General features: G+C 48.4%; 1 protein-coding gene across 4 annotated transcripts in view; it reads left to right on the forward strand.

Moving 5' to 3' along the window:
* The window catches only part of LOC119442109 (disks large homolog 1), a 673,008-nt gene that overhangs the window by 635,376 nt on the left and 16,406 nt on the right, over nt 1-21,226 (forward strand). For all 4 annotated transcript variants that reach the window (XM_037706855.2, XM_049661898.1, XM_049661900.1 and 1 more), the window contains 2 exons: nt 16,075-16,174; nt 18,308-18,484. In XM_037706855.2, the coding sequence (XP_037562783.1) occupies nt 16,075-16,174; nt 18,308-18,484 (277 nt within the window). The remainder of the gene's footprint in view (nt 1-16,074; nt 16,175-18,307; nt 18,485-21,226) is intronic.

Here is a 21,226-nt window from a genome sequence, read left to right on the forward strand (position 1 = left end):
TCCTTCAGCGCGTCCCTCTCGTTTCGCCTCGTCATCTTTCGTGTGTCTTCCTTGCACTACAGCGGTTTTTTGCGAAGCCGACGAAAGTCGTTCCGTCTCCTTGTCTGACCCCGGATGCCAACGCGCCGCTGCTGGGATTTGTGCGCGACAGCTGCCGCCGAGTGCTGATGCCGTCCTTTGTGCATGCTGCGCTTCTGATCAGAGCGCGTCCCTTGTTCCAGCCCTATATATCTGCCGACACATTCCAGACCCGATTTGCCACCCTTTTAGCTCTCTCTTTCTTTAACTTTATCTCCTGTATATGCGTCCACATATCATTCATTGCTGTGTCCGCCGCCGCCGCTCCTGTTTCGGTCCCTTGCTCCTGAAAGGCCCCATAGCGCGCAAAGCGTTGATGAAGCATTCGCGCCTCCGGCAGCCACCATATAGGACCGCTGCTGAGCGTCCCCGGTTCCTTTCTTCCCTCCTCGCTTCCTTTGTCTGTCCGCGCCCCTTGTATAGAGAAATCGTTGTTCCTAAGGGACGCTCTTTCTTTATCTGCGCTCCGCAGCGTGTGACGATTAATTACAGCGGCGCTCCACTGATTGCGTGTTTTTCCGGTAGTGGAGCTTGTCACTTTGGTCTATCCTCGCGCCCCGTTTCAAAGGACTCTGTTATTAGTCCCCACAGTGGATACGGGCGCACTCGGCGCTGTGTTGGAACGTCGGAAAATGAAAACGAGAAACAGAAGAGCCGGAAAAAGCATTGCGAGCATGCACGCGAAGAATTAGGGAGCATCTGGGAGAGATATACTGAGCGCACTGTATGCAAACCGTAAATGCCCTCGTGTGTGCGATAACGAGGCAGGTCTATGAGAGTGATAGTCGCTGAGGGACGCACGTTATCCGCATTCACAAGTAAACTCTGTATTGAATTCGTTGGAACGAAAACTGTTAGGCGTAACGTTAAGCGTATACGACAGGAAAACAGCGACGTGGATTAGAGAGCAAACCGAGGTTGGCGACATTCCAGTTGAGAATAGGAAACGGAGATCGACAGGCGCCATATGTAATGTTTAGGGAAGATAACTGGTTACGGAATGGGTACTAAGGGAAGGGAAGTGCAGTCGAGGACGGCAGAGGGCTATAGGTGGTGCGGTGCACATGTAAAACGAAATTATGAAATTCGCAAGCATAGAATTGTGTCATCTGGCACAAGACGGAGATAGTTGGAGGTCGATGGAGGAGGACTTTGCTCTGCGCAGTTGGCATAAAATATCATGTCGATGATGGTGTTGGTATTGATGATGATGAAGTGCGCATGTAGTAGAGTGTACGAGATTAAATCTTCTGTTCCACAATTCTGCAGGCATTTCGGTACCTTCGTACGCAGGCGGGGCTCTTTCGCATTTCATCCCTCTAAGTTTATTTTCAGTCTCCGCGCGCGGTCTCGTTTCGTCTATACCAAATGCGCCGTAACTAGTTTGAGTTAACCAGTGAGATTGGTTTGGAAGGAAAATAGCTCCGTTTACAGCAACCTCTTTCCGCGGTAACAGAACAGAGCCCCCCCCCCCTCTCTTTTCCCGTTGTACACGTCCAGACGAAATTCGCCCAGCGCTATCCATCTCTGCTTAGCTTTGCCCAATCCGTAGCGAATGCTATATGCGCCACTGGTCTCCACTTCCTTCCGTCGTGACACGTACCATCTTTCTTCGTTAGCTGGCGGTTCGCCGTTGGTTCGCGTTTGTAAGCCGCGGATGTAACGCTCGGACGCAAGAAATGAGACACGAGTACGCTTCGCGTTATCCACCGTCGCGGGGTTAAACTTCGCCGGGCGAAATGCAAAAACGTCCGTGCACATGTACCGTGCATTGGGTGGACGTTAAAGAACCCCAGGGGGTCAAAATTAGTCCGGAGTTCCCCACTATACGACGTGCCTCGTAATCATATCGTGGTTTTGGCAGGTAAAACCCCCGAATTTAATTATACTTCGCCGACTACCGGTGCCATCGGCTGTAGTGGTTATATAGCTGTCAATATTGGTGTCGTAATTAGCTCGTTCTGCATTGAATGTCTGTAAGTACTCTCCTTCTGTGGAAAGCGCGAGCTTCAGGTGGTCGCATGAGGTCGCAGACTCCATGTTTGCGTACGTTTTCCTGTGAAAGGCTTTCTTCTCTTTGGGATTTAGGCACCGAACGTGCGTATTTACAGACCGTCAACTGCAGCGAAATTTCAAGTTGACTATAAATTGGGTAAAAATTAGTATATATGTGCTGTTGAAGCAATTTCGGCAAAGCTGTAGGGCTGGTAATTGTCTAATTTTCTTATCAACAGCCTTTAAATAGCACCAAAGCAGACGACGCCTGCACTTGGTGGTTAGCAAATATAACGCAATTCCCAGGCCACGGCCTCCGAGATTATCGGCGCGCGGCGCCTATAAGCTCGGACGCCATGTCGAGGAGCCGCGCTGATTCTCAACGTTCTGAGTTTTGCGTTATTTCCGACGATTGTTAATGGCGGCGCTTGATTTTCTTTGTTCATTTTTCTTTTTCCTCTCCGCTTTCCCTACCAAGAATGTCTACTTTCGCGATCTTTTTGTGACGCATCCACTCGTATAGAAAACACAAAATTTTACGCTGAGGCTGCTCATTATTTACACTGTACGAAGCCGGGCTTCTTACGTGTTCAAACATTTTGTGGCAGTTGGCCTTTGACCGCGTGACTCTGGAGACGGCGAGGTCGGTAGGCACTGTGAGAACTTTGTAAGTGGACCGCGGAACGTGAACAACACGACTCCCCTGCTGTTGATTTATTATTCTCCGTTGCCGCCTTCCGCCAGACATCGTTTAAATCTGCGCTCGATCAACAGCTGCACCCGTGAATGTTGAAATGGCAATTTCTTGAAAGTCGAGTTTGCGTCTCAGCACTTGTCCCTTGCTCTCGGAAGGTCGAGCATGGCATTCCATCGGTGTGCCTCATTGTGCTGTCAGAATTGCGTAGTGTCTCACCTTTTTTACAGTGCGTCGGGTGTTAACGTGCGCGGCACGCGCATGCGTGTGCGGAAGTACGTGAAGCTCCGTGCTGCGTCATCTCGGCAGTAGCTATTATATATTACTATGTATGCTTGACGAAGCTCGCTGCTGCTAAGAATTGCATAACAGAAGGTGCGACGTGGTGAGTGATTCATGCATTTACATTAGTTATTTCCAGGAATGCGACATGGCTTGGACATGACAGGGACGGCCATGTCGTATCCAACAGCGAACGTATCAGTGGCATTAATTCTAATCGCACGGTATAGATTATAACGCATCTGTGGTCGCCGAACGATACCCGCGTGTCAAGATGTTGCAAAATGTCGCTTTTCCTATAGAGCGCCGAGCGTGCGAACCAACTTAAAACAGCGGCGAGTCAGGTGACAGTGTCCGCGGTAACATTTCCTCGTAATTATTGGCACTGTCAGTCTTACTAAAGCCTCTTACTTTGCCGTTTAGGTTATGCGTGACATAGCTACTTATGTGATGCGGGTTCTTGAAGGCTATCTGAAGGGTTATTGATGGTGCATTTACGCGCGCACATTTTTCGTGCAGTGCCGTCCACGTTCTTGCACCACAGCTGAACAGTGTCGTCGAGTTTCTGAGGGAGCTCGACATCTCATTAGTATGTGAACGCGCATCGCAGCTTAATTTCGTAATAAAACCTGGGGATTAATTTTTCGCACATGCATATCTTCATTAAGCGTCATATCATACCCCCCCCCCCCCCCCTTCATGAAATAGTGGGGTGGGGTGAATGTAGACAGGCTGGGATGCAACTGTGGTGCTTCCCCTAAAGGTGGACCACCCTGTACCAGCCTGTACAGTCACGGTAACTGCACAAACTCAAGGTTTGCCACATTCATTTCATTTGTAGGTTCATCGATATAATTTCTGCAGTTAGACTTCCAGGACCTGTCAGGTCGAAGTCCAAGGACGACTGGACAGTCTTTGGGATTGAAGCAGCTTACTCGAAGCGATTGCGTTAACACAGCGTTGTGTTTGTGGCGACAAGTTTGCGCCAGATACCGGCAAAATACGGTGTTCTTGCGGACAGCGCGATTGGTGCCCCCCTTTTGGACGGGGGTGAGAGAGCGCTGACCCAATCTTTCACCTGGTTGCCTCTGAACGCGGTCGCCCGAGCATGAGACCGTTCGCGTCGCTCTGTCCGCCGCGGTTCGATGCTCGTGAAAAGCGCCTCTGTGAGGTGCATCTCCTGGAAGAAGCAGTGTCGCGGAAAAGGAAGCGGGGGAATCGATGCTCGCTCTCTCTTCTCGGATCGAGCGGCCAATAGCGGGCGAAATAGAGGCGCTATCGGACCGCGGTGCGACGTGCTTCTCCGCTAATTGACTCCGATCGCTTCTCTACGCCGCTTTGGTGGCGCGTTTTATTCGCCCGTTAGTTACAGTGACATTGCGGCGTCTTCCACCTGGACTCGCGTATCTGCACCCTATATGTCGCTATAACTTCCGTCTCGTTCGCGCACATTGCCGTGCCGCGCGGCCGGTGGTGCACGAACGACAGTGCCCGGGGGCGCCTAATTCCTCTTTCCCATGAATCTTTGAACGAGGCGGCTTGACGCCAGGAGGCAACGGCAGTGGGCGGCGGCAAGTTCCACCGGCGGCGCGTGCGAGCGCGTTCGCTGGGCCAGCGTCACGGCGTTCCCCTCCATCGCAGCGCGCGGCGTCCGCCCCTGCCGCCGACAACGCATGCGCCCATCGATCCGCGCGGACCCTCGACTCGGGCCCGGCCGGCGTGCCCACTCCTCCGTCTCCCCTCCGGGGTCCCGACGACGTCGCTCCAGACACGCGGCACAGCCCACCAAGCCGGCTAGCCGGCTCCCAGTGGCTTCGGACGAGCGTGCTGTTCGCGTCAAAGTTCCGGACGCCGGCGCTCGAGTTCTCTCGGTCTCATTCGCAAGTGCGCGCGTCACCGTGTGCGTGCGTGTGTGCGCGTGTGTGTGCCTGTTCGCGCATAATCCTGTGGACGATCTCTGAGAGCGTGACGTGTGTTGCCATGCCCGGTCGTGTCACACCGGCACCGTGTTCTCCCTGAGGCCTTGCAGACCGTGTTATGCCGAGCGAGAGCTTCTTGGTTCCGGACTGGCCGCCCACGACCGCCTATTGCGTTCGTCGACCGCCGTCTTCGCTCTCACATTCTGCCGTCGCTGTCCGTGGGAAGGCAGCGCCTGCTCGTCCGCCGTCGTCGCCTGCGTTGCATGTCGCATATAGCGTAGCCCTGGAAGCCATCCGGCGAGCGTCGTCCCGTGGTCGCGCGTGAGGCTCAAATGCCCGCGCCACGCACCCTGTGCGGTGAGCCAGATTGCCACCCCCTCCTCGCCTCCGTCGTTTGCATTCTCCTCCCGTGGCGCCGCGCTGAGTCAGACACAAAGCCACGCGCCGCTGACAGGGCACACACCGTGACTTCGCAGTCGCGCGTGGAACCCTCGCTGCGTAGGGTTGTCGCGTGCGGGAAAGTGGGAACCATGCCTCGTCTGCGCTGCTGCTGCTTCCTTCCTCTGCCCTCAGAGGAAGGGAGCAGCGCTGTAGCAAATTGCCCGGGGGAGAGAGGGTGCTTTTTTCCTTCACCGATGTGGTTTTCGGCTTCTCCGCAGACGCTCTTTAAGTTCGAAGTTTCTCGGGTCACTAACAGATTTCGTGTTTCCACTGTTCCCCCCAGTATTACGACGTTTAGGCATTTAGTTCGTTGTCCTTGAGGTCAGTATACTAACAAACTTCACGTGCGGTTTTACCTACATCGCTGGTACTTGCTAGTGAATCCTTCGTGACGCTGTGGGTGTACCACGTAGTTCGTTAAAAAATTTTTTCAATTCCTGATTTCCTTCGCACACTGTTAGAAGGTATACACTTTTCCTCGTCCGCGCCTGTTCTCTCTTCCTATCCTCTCTCCCTGTCCATTTATTTACACACTCTCCTTCAACATCTGCCACGCTGTTGACGTTCAGGTGTCAGTAGATGTAGCTAGACAGTTGCAGTGCGGTAATTCTGCTGTAGCTTTCCTTTTCCTCACTTTATTAAACTAAACAACCAGTTACTCCTAACTGCTAACGAACATCGCGGGGAAGGAAGAGACAATGCCACGGCAACCTTCCGGCTCTGAAGTAAAAAAAAAAAAAAAAGGCAAGCACGTCGCGTAGCCCTCCCCCCTCTGATTCTTGTGCGAACGGTTCCCGGTTCCGCCTTTATTGCGAACACGGAGAGCGCCGCTTTTGAAGCCTTGCAAGGCCCGTGCGGTCGATGACTGATCGCTACAAGATCGACGAAGGCACGCATGGCCCGCTATGCTGTCCCTCCCTCTGCCATACTTCCCTTCAGTCCTAAATAGCTTCGTGTTGCTGTTCAAGGTTGTTTTTCTTCATTTGCTAACGCTCGTAACTCGCTATCAAGTGTCCGTTCGCGCTGCTTTTTTTTTTTTTTTTTTTTTTTTGCCTGTTCGGAGCTTTGCTATTATAACGAACTTCTGACAAGGCAGGCGTTATCAATTTGCCCGTTGCTTTTCATGTTGCTATTTTCACTTAAGACCGTGTTGCGTGCATGAAACGACGATCAATTCGTACTTCTCTCTCTCGTTCCCACCGCATGCTGCTGAGCACGAGATAGCGGGTTCGATCCCTGGCAGCCCGATGGGGTTGAAATGCAAGAACGATCACGTGACGGGCGCATTGTATGCACGTTAAACTGTACACCAGGTGCAGGGGCGTAGCCAGGAGGGGGGGGGGGGGTGATGAGGCTCCAGCCCCCCCCCCCCCCCCCCCCCCCGAAATTTTTTCGTGCCGGCATGCATTGCCGACCAAAACTACCACCGACGCCGGGAATAATTCTGGATTCTGTCTACAATGTCTTTTTCACGTTCGAAGAGACATTTCGGCACGAACATTGCGAACGCGGGCTGGATTTCGTGGCAACACCCTTGCACCTGGCGTCACGTATGCAAGGAGCCCCATCCGAGCACAAACTTTCAAGGGCTTTTCGATAGCGAGCGGGCGCGTTGCGGCATCTCGCAGCGGCCGCGGAATCTACGGAGCGCATGGATTTCAATTACGAAACTTTATGGGCATAAAGTTCTCATAAAGTTTTGACTCGAAAGGTGCACTGACATTTCCAAAGGCGTGCTTTAAAAGATTTTCAATTCTGGAACTTTGTGGGGTTAATGCTCTTATAAACTTGGGCCAACATGCGTGCACTGGAGCCCTCGTACGTGTCCAAGCCGTTCCAGAAGTGAAAGCACACGCTTGCAATCTTTCACACACACAAACATACTAAATATCACCGTGACTGCGAGCCAGCAGCTGATAATTTTCTCCGAACATTCTCAAGAAGCGTGCCTAATGTGATCGATCAGCTGGACCAGGGCAGACAAAGTAAAATATGAGAAAACAGAAGAAAGTAAACGGCCTATTATTGAGGAAATTCTTTTTGCGGGCGACAAGGTCTGGCTTTCCGTGGCCACGAGGACACTTATGGATTTAAGCATAGCCCCCGCTGAAAACACAGGTATTTTCAGAGCGCTTCTTCGCATGCGAGCTGATTGTGGCGATACATATCTTAAGAACCATTTGGAAAGTTGCCCCAGTAATGCCTCGTATTTAAGCCCAGATGCACAAAACCAAATTATAGAAATTTGTGGTGAAATTATCAAAGAAAGCCTAGTTGCAAAAGCAGGCTGCTTCTCCATACCTCCTGACGAAACGACGGACATCGCTGGAATCGAACAGCCTACTGTTTGTGCAAGGTACCTAAACAAGGATGCCAATGACATCGAGGGTGTTTTAGGTTTTAGCACCGGAATAGATGCCCTCTCTCATTGCGACTAACAGGTTCTATGTAAATGTGTACAAACTGCTGCAGATTCTAGTCACCCTTCCAGTGACCACTGCCAGCGCAGAGAGAATATTTTTTAACAAGAGTTTACTAAAAAAAAACTACTTGAGCTCTACAATGTCTGTGGAACGCATGGTTAGGCTGGCGCTTCTATACACCCACAGAGACGTCGGCATCAACGTGTTTCAAATCATTGACCGCTTCGCTCAACTTCCCCGCCGAGAGAAGTTTGTCCTTTAGATAGCGAAGCAGCAAAAATCAATGCAAGTAAAAAACTCTGTTGCTTCAGGTCCATAAGCTCGTAATTATGAAAACGTATGACTGTTCGTTAGCTTTTAAAACTGCAGAAATTTTAGCCGTTTATTCTAGCAGTTAGCATCATGATCAAAATTATCATGCGAATACGAAAATTACGAGGATATCAATAACCAATTTTGACCGACCTTGCTCATTGAAAGCCCTGCCCACGCAGTGTTTGCCAAAAACACACTCGGATATTGGGTAGTTCAACTTGCCGCATCATCTGTGGCTTTCGTTTGTCCTTTTATTTCCTTTTTAGCTACCTGCTCTTATTTCTTTTTTGAAACGAAGCAATACCCTCGTTTAATTTTGGGTGCAGAATAATTGTTGCCGCTGTGCAGGCAGTTAAATTACATGTTTTCGTACTGATTTCTGCATTATTCCTCTATTATTCTACCCACATGGCGCTATCGCGACCGCTGCATGGCCCGAGTACATATCACGATTTCTGCGATCACAGTTTTGTTCTTGCCTGGATCGTCTGTTTATCTATGCGTAAAGTTTGCTATCTGTTACTGCGCAATATGTTTATTTGGCTTTTTTGACGCATTATATACAATGACATTTGCTTAAATACGTAAATTTTTTGGAGACTTAGACGTATATTTAAATATCTTGTTGCAAGGTTTTGTGTATACAAGCAGTGAACTTTGTTTCCAGCGACTCTTTTTTTGCCCTTTAGCGAGTTGCATCTTCGGATTTGTATATTCCATTCTATCTTCGCATTTCTAATGTATATTTTGCAGAACTCCTACTTTTTATTTGTACTCACTGTTGTGAGTATAATCTCGGTGTAATTACAATACACGACCGGTAAGAGCTGCTCCTGCGCAATCTATTGCAACGAGGGACAGCGTCATTGAGGTTTTTTCCTGGCCGTTGCATATGTGCAAAAATGCATGCAAGGTTCTTGAATGACAAAGATTCATCAGAATATTTGTACTCAACTTATTCATTTCATGGCCTTTGCTTTTTTCATATCAGCTGCATGCACTGGTTTGCTGGTTTCCAACTGATATAGTTCTAAAGTTCGTGTGATATTTTATTTACTTATTGTATAGACAAAAAAAAACGCGGCAGCATTGATATCATTTATTTCTGCCACAATTTTTGGGACATACAAATATATTTTTTCATGAAAAAATACATATTTTACTTGACAGTGCATAGCGTTCAATAATTCGTTTGCAGCATCTAATATACAGTGGCATTGGCAATGCAGTTATTATTCGTGTATTTGATCCCTCGACAAATTCTATAAGGAGGAGGCCGCGCTGCAACCTGAGCCCCCCCCCCCCGAACAAAATTTCGGGCTACGCCACTGACCAGGTGGTCAGAATTAATCCAGAGACCCCCCACTACACCCTTATGGTCAGATCGTGATTTTTCACGTAAGAACCCCCGAATTTAGTGTTACTCAGAAAACAGAAAAGAGAAACTTAACGTAGCATCCTGGGCATCATCAATTTGTTCGCAGGATGTTCTGCAAAACTAGCCCCGCCTCCCTCCTCCCCGCATGGAAGTTTCCTATGTGTTTTCGCCGGACAGCAGCGGCGATCACTGAATTGAATTACTCTCGGGCTAACGTCTCCGGCGCATCATTAAAGCATGTTTCTCTCTCTCGCGACTGCGGGCCGTCGGACAGCCGACGATGAGCCTTTCAAAGCATGTGTCCACCGAGCCACTAAGTATAGGTTAATGTCAAGTAATGCGAAAAAGGGAGTCGCTGTATACGTAAAGAAGAGCTCGACGCCTCGTCAGGCTCTCACGTGGTGCTGCTTCTTCAGGTGTTGGCGTTCGAATGGCAGATAAGGCGAGGCGTTGAAAGGCAGCACGACGCTGAACTTCCGTTCAGGAAGGAAGATTAGAATTCAGTAAGAAGCTGCGTTTACTGACGTCGAGACAGGTTCGATTTATCACTGAAAGGACGAGCCGGTTCAGTTCTAAGGCTGAAAGCGGAGCCGCGCTCTCGTGATACATTGAGCCGCTTTTTTGTGCCGGGGGAATGGATTCTTCTTGAGGGATTTACTGCTCCTTTATTGAAAGGCCAAACGGAGAAGAATGGGAAAGTATTCGGTCGCGACGAGGTTTTGAACACGGCCCTTCCTTGAATGCGTAATGGAGTTTCCGGCGCGTTAAGTTGGTTTTAGTCAAGAAGGCGTCGTTAGCGAGTACCGTCTGCGAAGTAATTATAGTAAGCAGCTTATCAAAAAAAGGAGAAAGTGAAGGAGGTTTGTCTACCCAGTCTTCGGTGCGCTCCACGTTACGCCGTTTACTATCCCTACTCTTTCCCCAAGTATACCCCCCACTGGGCTTCTTGGATAGGACCGTCGGTTGTTGGCGGGACACTACTGATAAATATAAGTAAAATGCGATGTCTGCAAACTCTTGCCACGGGAGGAGGTTTGATAGGCCAGAGAAGACGCAAGAACGAAGGACATGCAGCGACGCCACCCTGTATTTCCCGCACCTGGTCGCCGTGACGTCACGGATTTTGACAGCGTCTACTCGGCTCTTGTTAATTGTTTGTTTGTTAAGCACGACAGGGTAGGCCCTATACCTGCCATGTATTTTAGACCACATTGTTGACCCCTTTTCTCAGTAACCGTAGTCGTTAGCGTTACTGTAATGGCATCGTTGTGTTCTTTTTCCCGGCTACGGCGGTGGCATTTCGATGGGGGCGAAATGCCCAGCGTACCGTGTATTGGGTGCACGTTAAAGAACCCCAGGTGGTCAAAATTAGTCCGGAGTCCCTCACTACGGCGTGCCTCATAATCATACCCTGGTTTTGGCGCGTAAAACAATAGAATATAATTAGTTTTCTTTATTTACTGTAGTAGAATGGTAACCTAATATGACCATGCACTTTTCTTTCTTTTTTACTGTTTGTGCCTAATTATTTGCCATTTTTAGCCAGTAAATGTCATGGTAATGTCATGTGGAACAATATAACGCTTCACTCAACGACAATAATGCTACTATAGTAAGTTTCCCAGTTTTCGCACTAAATACCGCAGAAAAGTTTGGTCGTTAGCATTCGCGGCTGTTGAGATAATTGAACAAATGTTGAAAAAGAAAGAAATGATGTTTTCAGATAATTGCTTTTCAAGTGGAAAAAACGGCTTAGTAATAACACCATGCAGTTCCATGCAAGAAAAACAAATTGATGGGCTCACTCTATAAGCACTCGTCTCCTTAATCATTATTTCTTTTCTTGGTTTGGTGTTCTGCCTTTTGCGCCTCTTTTGTGTTCTGTGTAGCCCTATCGGCAAATGACCTATTTTGGCAAGTCGAGAATCTCTTCTGCGCCAAGATGGCCCTAATACAAAAAAGAAAAGAAAAAAGAAAGTCGGTGACGGTCAACACTGACCTACAGGCTCTGCGTTCAGTAAACGGAAGTTTCGTAACTTAGTAAATCGAAGTTTGGCCATCGTGTTTTCTACTAATGATCGACCCATCCCTGCCAATTTTAAGAATACCGTACCATGCTAGTCTAACCTGCATTCAGTAATCCTCTTTAGCGTCCCTTCAAATTGAAACATGTATCAGCGTTCCCATCGTTTTTTTAGTGTGTATACCAGTTAGCCTAATGACGCGTTCGCCGCGGCTCCGACTTGTCCCGTATTTTTGTCGACTGCCTGTTGTGGCGGTTATAGTCGCGCTGTTCGCGCCTTGCCCCCGCGTTTCGCAGCGTTAGTGCTCGCTGTCGGCGTTAATGGTGCGCTCAATTTTTCAACACAAACGGTCTCCTAGCGACGTCCGCCCGCGCAACGGCAGCACGCCGCGCTCTATATACTGTTCCGGACACACTACACCTGTTTTGTACACACTGTTAAATAATTTAGAACCCTTAAAAGTGAATAAAGGCTATAAATCGATCTATAACTCGGCTCACGGCGACCCGTTTTTATACCCTCCTTTACAGCCACATTACAACCACCATGCATTTGCAGCTGATTCGATCATTTCATACATATAATACGTAGACAATTCATTACCATATGTCATGGCGCTCTTTGGCCGTAGCTGGCCCTTGCGCCATTAAACACCAAACGTCATCATCATTGCACCCTTTTGGGTGTAATGATGATGATATAGATTGATTTACAGTCTTTTTTTTTTTTTTCGTTCTTTAAGGGTGTAAATTACTTGGCGTGTGTAGATAAGGATCACTTCGTGGCAACATGCAACGGGCAGATTCGACTTCCGGCAAACCATGGTATACCTGCTTCTCTCCGTTCTAAACGAAACATCGAACGGCTTCAAATATCCTTCTGTTTGTACTGAGCATGATGTCGCGGGATCGATTCCCGGCCGCAGCGGCTGCGTTGCGATGGGAGCAGAATGCAGAAACGCTCGTGCGTGTACTGCCTTGGCCGCACGTATAAAGAACCCCAGGTGGTCGAAATTAATCCTGTACCTCGACTACGGCGTCGACCCCCTCGTCACCGTGAAGTTACGAAGCGTTACTACCCGATAATTTAATTTAATTTTGTGCCGAGAACAGAGGGATTTTCTCGTGGGGGACGGCAAGGCGACGCTGTGTGCTCAAGAAAATGTATACGTCAGCGGCGCTGCGAACTATATACAGTATACACACACAGCCAAACTATATAGGCTTAGCTTCTTTTGCACTCTAGCTGATTGCGTTCTCTTATACGCAGGACCGATAACGCCTGCTAACTATATATATGTGTATATAGGTGCCGCCAGTTCCTAAAGCTGGGTATATATATAGCTATAGTGTACTTGGTTATCTATACAGCCCAGCCCGGGAAGAAAAACAAAGAAGCATGCACCCGCGAGGATAATATATTAGTAGCTGGAAAAATTTATCATGGATTGTTCCCTTCGACGCCATTGTCCTCCTCTGCATGTGGGAAGTTTCTCGTCCAGGAGGAGTCAAGTGCCTCTATATACGGCAAATATTTGCCTTCGCCGTGTTACGAAAAGCGCCCGTCGACTCGAGCACAGTGCCGCGTTCGCACTCCACCTCCCCTTCTTCGATGTCGCACCTGCTTCGATGACCTTCGCCTTCCAGGATCACCCACGCTTGTCTCATCTCTTGGTCGACCCGCCACGGTAGCCCTGTGGCTAAGGCGTTGCGCTGCTGATCTCGAGGTCGCGGGTTCGTTCCCGGCCGCGGCGACCGCATTACGCTCGTGTACCGTGCATTGAGTGAGTGCACGTTTAAGAAGCCCAGGTGGTCAAAATTAATCCCAAGTCCCCCCCCCCCCTTCCCCCCACCTAAGGTGTGCCTCTTAATCAGATTGTAGTTTTGGGCATGTAAAACATTTTTTTTATATCTTTGTTCAGTTTTTTTTTTTTTTCCCTAAAGCGCTATGCGAACAGAAAGGACAAAGCCCGCGCTCATCAGCGCAGAGCCTCACGAAGACTGTTACGTAATTTCGACTCGGTCACGTGCTTCATCGTTGCCGATCGAACTCCGTGGAGGCGCTCTTTGCGAATAATCGTCCCTGTGTCACCTTCTGGAGTGGGGGAAATACCGGGAAAGCGTGGGCTTGCCTATTTATTGCTCACATTGCCAGTTTTCGCTCATTGATCTTAACTGCGCGCGCGCGTGCGTACGTGAAGCTAAACCTCCTTGCTGCTGCTGCACTCTACACTTCCTGCGCGGCGCGCCTACAATTTAGGTTGGTTTCTTCGTTCCCTAGTCGGTAACTGTACATGAATGGCCATGCACTCACCAGAACCCGTCGCGTGATGACATCGCCCAGTTTTCGCGCCAGCAGAATGCGATGACGCCATGTGTGGCAATTACGGTGCACCTTAAATGTTCAAAAAAAATGCAATACGTTATGCATGAATTGGCACGCAACAGGGTTAAGCGCAAGCTCAGCTGTCTGCAGATAGTATTTCAGTATCACTGCTGTCTGTTCCGGTATACGCATTCGCCCGTTATTTCGCCCACGTGTTCGTTTTGACACATCGCCTGTAAGGAAATGCACCCGCCCGTCAGAGGCCTGTTTTGTAACACGGCCGTGCTTTGTAAGCCTTTCTGAAGCCTCTGGCGAAGGCGAGTTCATTTAACCAGCGAAGCAAGTTGCTTAATTACCGAGGCGCGGGACTCCCGCCAAGCTGCATGCTACTAATTGACTGATGTGGTTTAGCGTTCTAATGCAGCACCCACGGCTATAATGAAAGTCACTGCCGTGGCTTAGTTCTGACCGCCTTGGTGTTCTTGCGCATCACTGCCCTCTCCAATCAGTATATGTAGCCGCACCTAGCGAACATAGCCCGCAGCCTTTATCAGCGGCTGATCGCCATATAGCGTATCACCGCCACCTCGGCGGATAATCTACCGCAAATGAGGGGGGAAACGCGTGCGGTAATGACACTACAATCCTGCACGAAAGCAGACCGCAAATACGGATTCAGTTTTGCTCCTGCGGTTCCGATCATGAAACGCATGCAGCCAACGCGTAGATGGAATCATCATAGCACATGTAGTCGACCTATATAGAACCCCCCCCCCCCCCCCCCCCAGAAAAAAAAAAAGTATTCCTTTGCGAGTTTCGTCCCGGAGTGAGGAAAATAAAGTGAATGGCCCACTTTATGTTTGCGTTGAAATACGCTAAATTCTGCCTCTTTTTCATGCTGCTTGGTTCCGGTTGACCACTCTGGTTTCAATTTTCGACGGTTATCCGCTTATTGCTTCCCTTGCCTGCGCGCAGCCGTCGTTTAGCCAGCATTCCACGTAGTGGCCCAGTACTTAAAAGGAACCATTCAGTTGTCGTTGCCAAACCTACTTAGTAAGTACTAGCAAGTGACGTCCGATCCTCGTGCTCCATTCAGTAATCGTTGCTCGAGAGCATGCTGAATGTAGCACGAGTTCGGACGTCACTTGCTAGTACTTACTAAGTAGGTTTGCAAGAGTCTGTACTTCATATCGGCGCAAAAACAAGAATTGATGGTCTGTAATGCCCAAGTCAGATAATCCCTTTCGCATGAATCACCGCTTCGCCGTCTGCCAAAATAAAATGGAAGAGATAAATGACACTCGTTACCCGTGGCTAGTCGAAAGTACAGTGTCAGATTAACCAATCGCAAGACATGTCGCAGTCCTCGAACACAGCGTCTGAGACCGGGTCATGGCAGTGTCGCACAGGCAGTGGACACCGCTGAAGCGTATTGTGACGCGTTGTGTCTTCTTACCCGTTAGCGTTTCACCGGCTTACTTTCCCGAGAGGCATTCGGCGCTGGCTCGAGGCCGCGGGATCGAGTCTATACGCAGTTTCCGTCCGATCGAATGCCGGTGGCGATGGCTGCATACCGATGAGGGCTGAATGCAGAAGTTATCGTCGTTTGCTGGTATATCTCAGTGCATGTTAACAAATGGTGGGTTCTAATTATCCGCCGACCTCCACCGTCCGTGATAGCCCACAGTGCGGTCCGCGACGTGAAGCACCGTCAATTAACCCAATTTTTTGCAACAGGCTGCCGTGAGGCGAACATTTGTACCCGCTGCACGAGAAAGCGCAGCATCTCTTATCTTTTGAATTGCGCGCGTTATGCTTTTCTGCTTATGGCAAGTCGTCACAGTGGGGTCATATCTGTTGAACTAACGCAAGAAACTTTATCGTTGCGGGCCCTCTCGTGGTTACGGATAACCTTTGGTACTGGCTGCCTCGAATGTCGTGACTTGTTTTCCAGTGACAGGACCGTCGCATTTTAAGATGGAACGGTAAGATAAGCGTTATAAAGACATTTGTTGAGATTGTTAATTGACAAATCCTGTATTCCCGTGCGTTACGTCATTGTGGACTTACTGCATTCAAATTCGTATAACTCGCCTTTCAGACGAGTATTTTATACTTGACCGAAGATGAACTTTCCGTGCTGTTGCTGTTGCCGTGAATGGTAGTTTTACTGTTCTCTTTTGCCTGTATTTTTCTGCAGAGTACAACAGATTTGAAGCCAAAATCCACGACCTGAGGGAGCAGATGCTGAACACAACGGGCAGCCTAAGGACTTCTCAGAAGCGGTCGCTTTACGTCAGGTACGAATTTTACGCCTGATTTGCGCCTCTCGAGTGCGCGCGGACCTTCTATCGATTGTACAAGGTGTGCAGGAATGCGCGCCATGACCTTCGTACTGCGCGCACTTGTTACATGCCGCGCCCATTCTGCAATCGCGCGCATATGCGCACGTCAGTCTGCGATCCCCCTTTTGCGACAGGGCTACGAAAGCTGCCTGTTTGCCGCATCTGTGAAGGGGGCGCTCTTTTCGGAGGCCGTCACGGTGTGCCTAAATTGCCGGAAAAGACGCGGTGTGTCTTCTGTTGCGATTTTATCCGCTGACGCCGGCGGGCTTTTCATGGGCGTAATCCCATCGGAGCTCTGCGTTGGCTGCGCCTCCGGTCACGGTGCGGTTCCTCGTGTTCGGGCCGACGTCAGTGCACTCGTACAGTATGTATAAGGAGCCTCATCTGCACCGGAAGCAGGGCTTAATTAGGCGCGCAAGGAAACTTTTCCCCGCGCAGTTGCGAGGCCCTCGTAACTTGATTATCTTGCGCTACTCCGAAGCCATATGGCGCCGGGCAGGTTTGAGGTTAAAGCTCGCCGTGTGCGGGTGGAATTCCCGCGCCGTGCCGTCGATGCCTTGACTGCAGTTTTGTATTGGGCATCGCAAACCTTTGAGACGTAACCCTTCCGGGCGGGTGTGGCCACATGTTCAGCAACGGAGGGGAGCTTTCCTGCAGCACTTTCGCGGCGGCACGCTGCCGTATGAGTGTATTGCAGGTTAGCGCACCTGCGCCGCCTGAAGTGTGGGGAGGGGGAGTCGCTCGCCGCATTACATGCGTTACTTAAACGAGCGTTCTCTTTGGTGTGCCTTCACTGTAGATATAGCAAGCCTAGATATATGCAGGGTGTTTCAGCGAACACTTTCAAAATTTATTTAAGGTTTCCTGTGGCAGATAGCCTAATTCTATTTAATGAGCTGGTCTACTCGCACATTACTTGCACAAAAAATTGAAATGAATAATTGGCTAGTTAACAAAAATTCACTAATTAAGTTTCTAACTAATTACCCGATGGCCCATATTGCAATTTACAAATTGTAGCCGTGGAGTTCGCAAGGCTATCCGGATCCACTTGGAACTAATTCTCGGGATGACACCAGTTTCGAGATATTTATTCCCGAACTTTGCGGAGAAATGCATTGGTGTTCCAGTTAGTTTCTTAACAAAACGTTGCTTTATGCATTGAAGCACAACATTAACTGGAACGCCAATGCATTTCTCCGCAAAGTTCGGGAATTAATATCTCGAAACTGCTGAAAGTGGATCCGCTTTGCGAACTTCATGGCTACAGTTTGTAAATTGCAATATGGGCCATCAGGTGATTAGTTCAAAAATTAATTAGTGAATTTTTGTTAATTAGTCGATTATGCATTTCAATGTCTTGTGCAAGTAATGTCCGCCTCTTCGTGTAGACCAGTTCATTAACCAGAATTGCGCTATCTGCCACAGGCAACCTTTAAAAAAATTTGAAAGTGTTTGCTGAAACACCCTCTATATTGGAAGTGCATCGACGGAATTTACAGTCTCCTTTGTATTCCTACTCCTGTAGTCGGGCATTCAATAAATAGTAATTGTCACGAATAGGCGATATGTAAAATTCAGTAAGCAAGCTTTCCCGCGAATCTTTGCTGCTCTAAACTAGATGTCCGCGCTCCCGTTAGTAGCACTTTTGAAGCTCAGAGACGCGTTTCGAAAGCTTGGATGATGCGAGGAGCAGAGGGCGGTAGGGATGGTGGCTTCAGTACGCATGCTGGCACCTTACTTGGGATCCTTGACTCGACGAGTTCCGCCATCTTGTTTAGGTCCGGCGAGATGTGCGGAGAAGCGCACTTGCGGATGTTGCATATCGCGCATCACCCACTGTTGTTCTGTTCAATTTTGTAACGTAGCTTGAAATGGATCAAGCGGCTTTTCATGGCTGGTGTCGTCGCTTTTGGACCTGTCGATATACCAACTTGACGTAGGATGCTCGCGCATGTTAATATACTCAATGTAAGCCATAAAGAAGGCAAGTGGAATTCCCGCAGAACTTTCGTCTATGAATTTTCTCTTCTTTCGCTGTTCGAGCGCATCAGCACGTCATTCGTACGGGCCTGTTGTCTGACGCAGAGCCCTCTTCGACTACGAGCCATCTCGCGACAGTGGGCTCCCCAGCCGAGGTCTGCCGTTCCGTTTCGGTGACATCTTGCACGTCATCAACGCAAGCGACGACGAGTGGTGGCAAGCGCGCAAGATTCTCCCAGATGGCCATGAAGACTTCATCGGCATCATTCCCAGCAAACGCAGGTGCGTCAAGAACACCTTTATTATTATTTTTTACACTAAAAATTAGAGTAGCCACTTGTTTCATGAGGCTTAACTGACTTGCTATGACAAGAGAGTTAGACATGTGTATGACTTCTGTTTTCCTGCCAGAGGAGCATACCAGCACAGTTTCTAGATCATATTTCTGGGAAATTTAATTTTTGCAGCGATAATTACTTCCGCTGATAGTATATTTAGGTAGGTTTTTTTTTTCAATTGCGTTGCAGCTGCTACATATATTCAGCCTACCATCGTGTTTGTATGGCTTACGTTAAGTTTGTAGCTTACTGAGCAAGAAGTTCTCATGAATATATCTCACTGTGCTGTGCGCTTATCGCAAGATATTTTAGAACGGAAACAAACGTGCAGTGACACGCGGACAGTGAACAATTCTGTTCCAGCTATACTGGCACTCTTTGCTGTCTCCAAATGTCATTCTCTGCTCGCACACGAGCTGCCAGGTCTTGTGCGGTATAATCTGTCATGTATGTCATGCCACAAGTGACTTGCCACCACATGTCTTGAAAGTGCTGCTCCTCTGAAGGACGTGCTTGCTTTCGTTTCATTGGGCGCTACCAAAACGCTAGTGTCGGTACTGCTGAATAACTATTCGCTACTGTAGGAGGTTCGAAACATCGTAGACGCCGTTACTCAGTATTCTGTAATACCTCAGCTTGTAGGAAGTTGCACGCTGCGTAATTAAATACCACGTAAACTGCGTTATTGCGGTGGTGTAAAGCATACCAGCTGCATGCGGCTTATTTTCACACGTATAATCCGCACCGATAAAGGTTGCGGGTTTTATGCTGTTTTAACAGCGAAGTTGTTTAGCCGTAATTTGTGCGTGTGCCACGAAATTATCATCGTCAGCATTGGCTCGAGCGTCGTCTTCTTCCGCAGTTTAAGCCAGCCGTAACTTGTGCGTGTGCCACGAGGTCATCATCATCAGCATCGGCTCGAGCGTCGTCCTCTTCTTCCGCAGTTAAAGCCAGCCGTAATTTGTGCGTGTGGCACGAAATTACCGCGCCGTAGCCATGGCAACCAGGCGACGCCACACAGACGCTCCGCCGAGCTCCCGCCAGCTGCGCGCTACTGCGCAAGCGCCGTGACGTCATCCTGGCGCGTCTGCGCTCGCCGCCCGAGAGAAATAACTAAGTAAATAAAACAAAATGAACGTTCTTGGCAAGGCAGGATTCGAATCCGGCTACCCACAGTCCGAAGACGAGCGTCATAACCACTGCGCTATACACCCACGCTTATTGTTACAACCACGCATATGGCTCCCATAAATCGTGCACTTATGGGAACCACGTGGTTGCATTGTACTGACGATTGCAACAACTTCCTTTGGGATAGAGAAAGAGAAAATGAGAGAGAAAGAGAGAGGAGAGAGAAATAGAAATGGAGAAAGAAAGAAAGAGATAACCTAGCTACAACCAAGAGACGCAATCAATCGGCCAGCTTCGCTGTGTCTTGAGCTTTGCGCGGCCTTGTGCGAGCTTTCGCCTTTTTTTTTTTTTTTTTTACCTTCACATGCTGCTTCACGGCAATGCGTGCTACATTGCCGTGAAGCCACAGTTGAAGGCAAAGTTTGCCTGTTGATTTTCGCAGCAATGAGCGTGTAGGCGCATTGTTCTCCATCAGAGAGGCAGAATTTTAAAAAAATGATGGTGGTCATCATGATTGAACATGCGAAACACGATTGTTACTGGAGCTTGACATTTATCCCAGGCTCCTTTTATTAAAATGCGACGTGATTAACAACGCAAGTTACTATGCTTTTTTTTTTGGGGGGGGGGGGGGGGAAATGGAGGTTATTTAAGTATTTGATGTTGAAGCGTAATTGCGCTGGCTTTACTGATGTCATGATGTCATACGAAATTACATTGTGAGGCTGTTTTAGCCTTTTTTTAAGCTGTCTGGCTTTATTGAATACTGTTTACATGTTGCAAAAATTATGATGTATGTTTACTACATTTTGTTAAGTTGGCTACCCTGGAAAGCTCCGCAGCCCCACGAAACATTCACAGACAGGCTATAGTCTTACCTCCCTTGCAGTCCGAGTAAAGCCTGCTGTGGCTGTGTCAGTATGCCTACAGCACTCACTTTTACCTTTTGATATATATATATATATATAAGTAGTAATTGGATCTTTCAATCGGCCAAGCATATTTAGAAAAATGAGAAGCACAACTTCATGGTTATCTTAGGTTTATTTACCCAATAGTTTCAGTCGGTGGACCGAAACTGTTGGGTAAATAAACCTAAGATAACCACAGAGTTGTGCTTCTCATTTTTCTATATATAATATATATATAAAAGTGAGCCTACGGGCAAACATTTTTTTTTTTTTTTTTTACTTTGAGATGTGGAGCTTTGCTATGCAGCCAACATAGACACATGGGAAAGGATTATATTAGAGCAATGCATGTCAATTTCCTAGCAGTAAAAAATTTTTATGTCTGTGTGCTGCTTTACGGAGAAGATAATGCCATATGAAACAGTTAAAAATGGCAACAGAAGTATTGAAGCTCACAGTAAATTGAATAGGTAACAAAACGTCTTCATGTCACAGCAAAATATTTAGTGTAACTAACAAACACATCACAAGCTTGCGTAGCAGATCCACAGGAGCGAAAGGAAAAGTGATTCGGTTATAGAAGTTGCCATTAAATACTCTGCACTACTTGCATATTCTTGATTATATCAGTGTACTTTGCTCTA

The sequence above is a fragment of the Dermacentor silvarum genome, chromosome 2 (genome assembly GCF_013339745.2).
Source record: "Dermacentor silvarum isolate Dsil-2018 chromosome 2, BIME_Dsil_1.4, whole genome shotgun sequence".
In the NCBI taxonomy this organism is placed as follows: Eukaryota; Metazoa; Arthropoda; class Arachnida; order Ixodida; family Ixodidae; genus Dermacentor; species Dermacentor silvarum.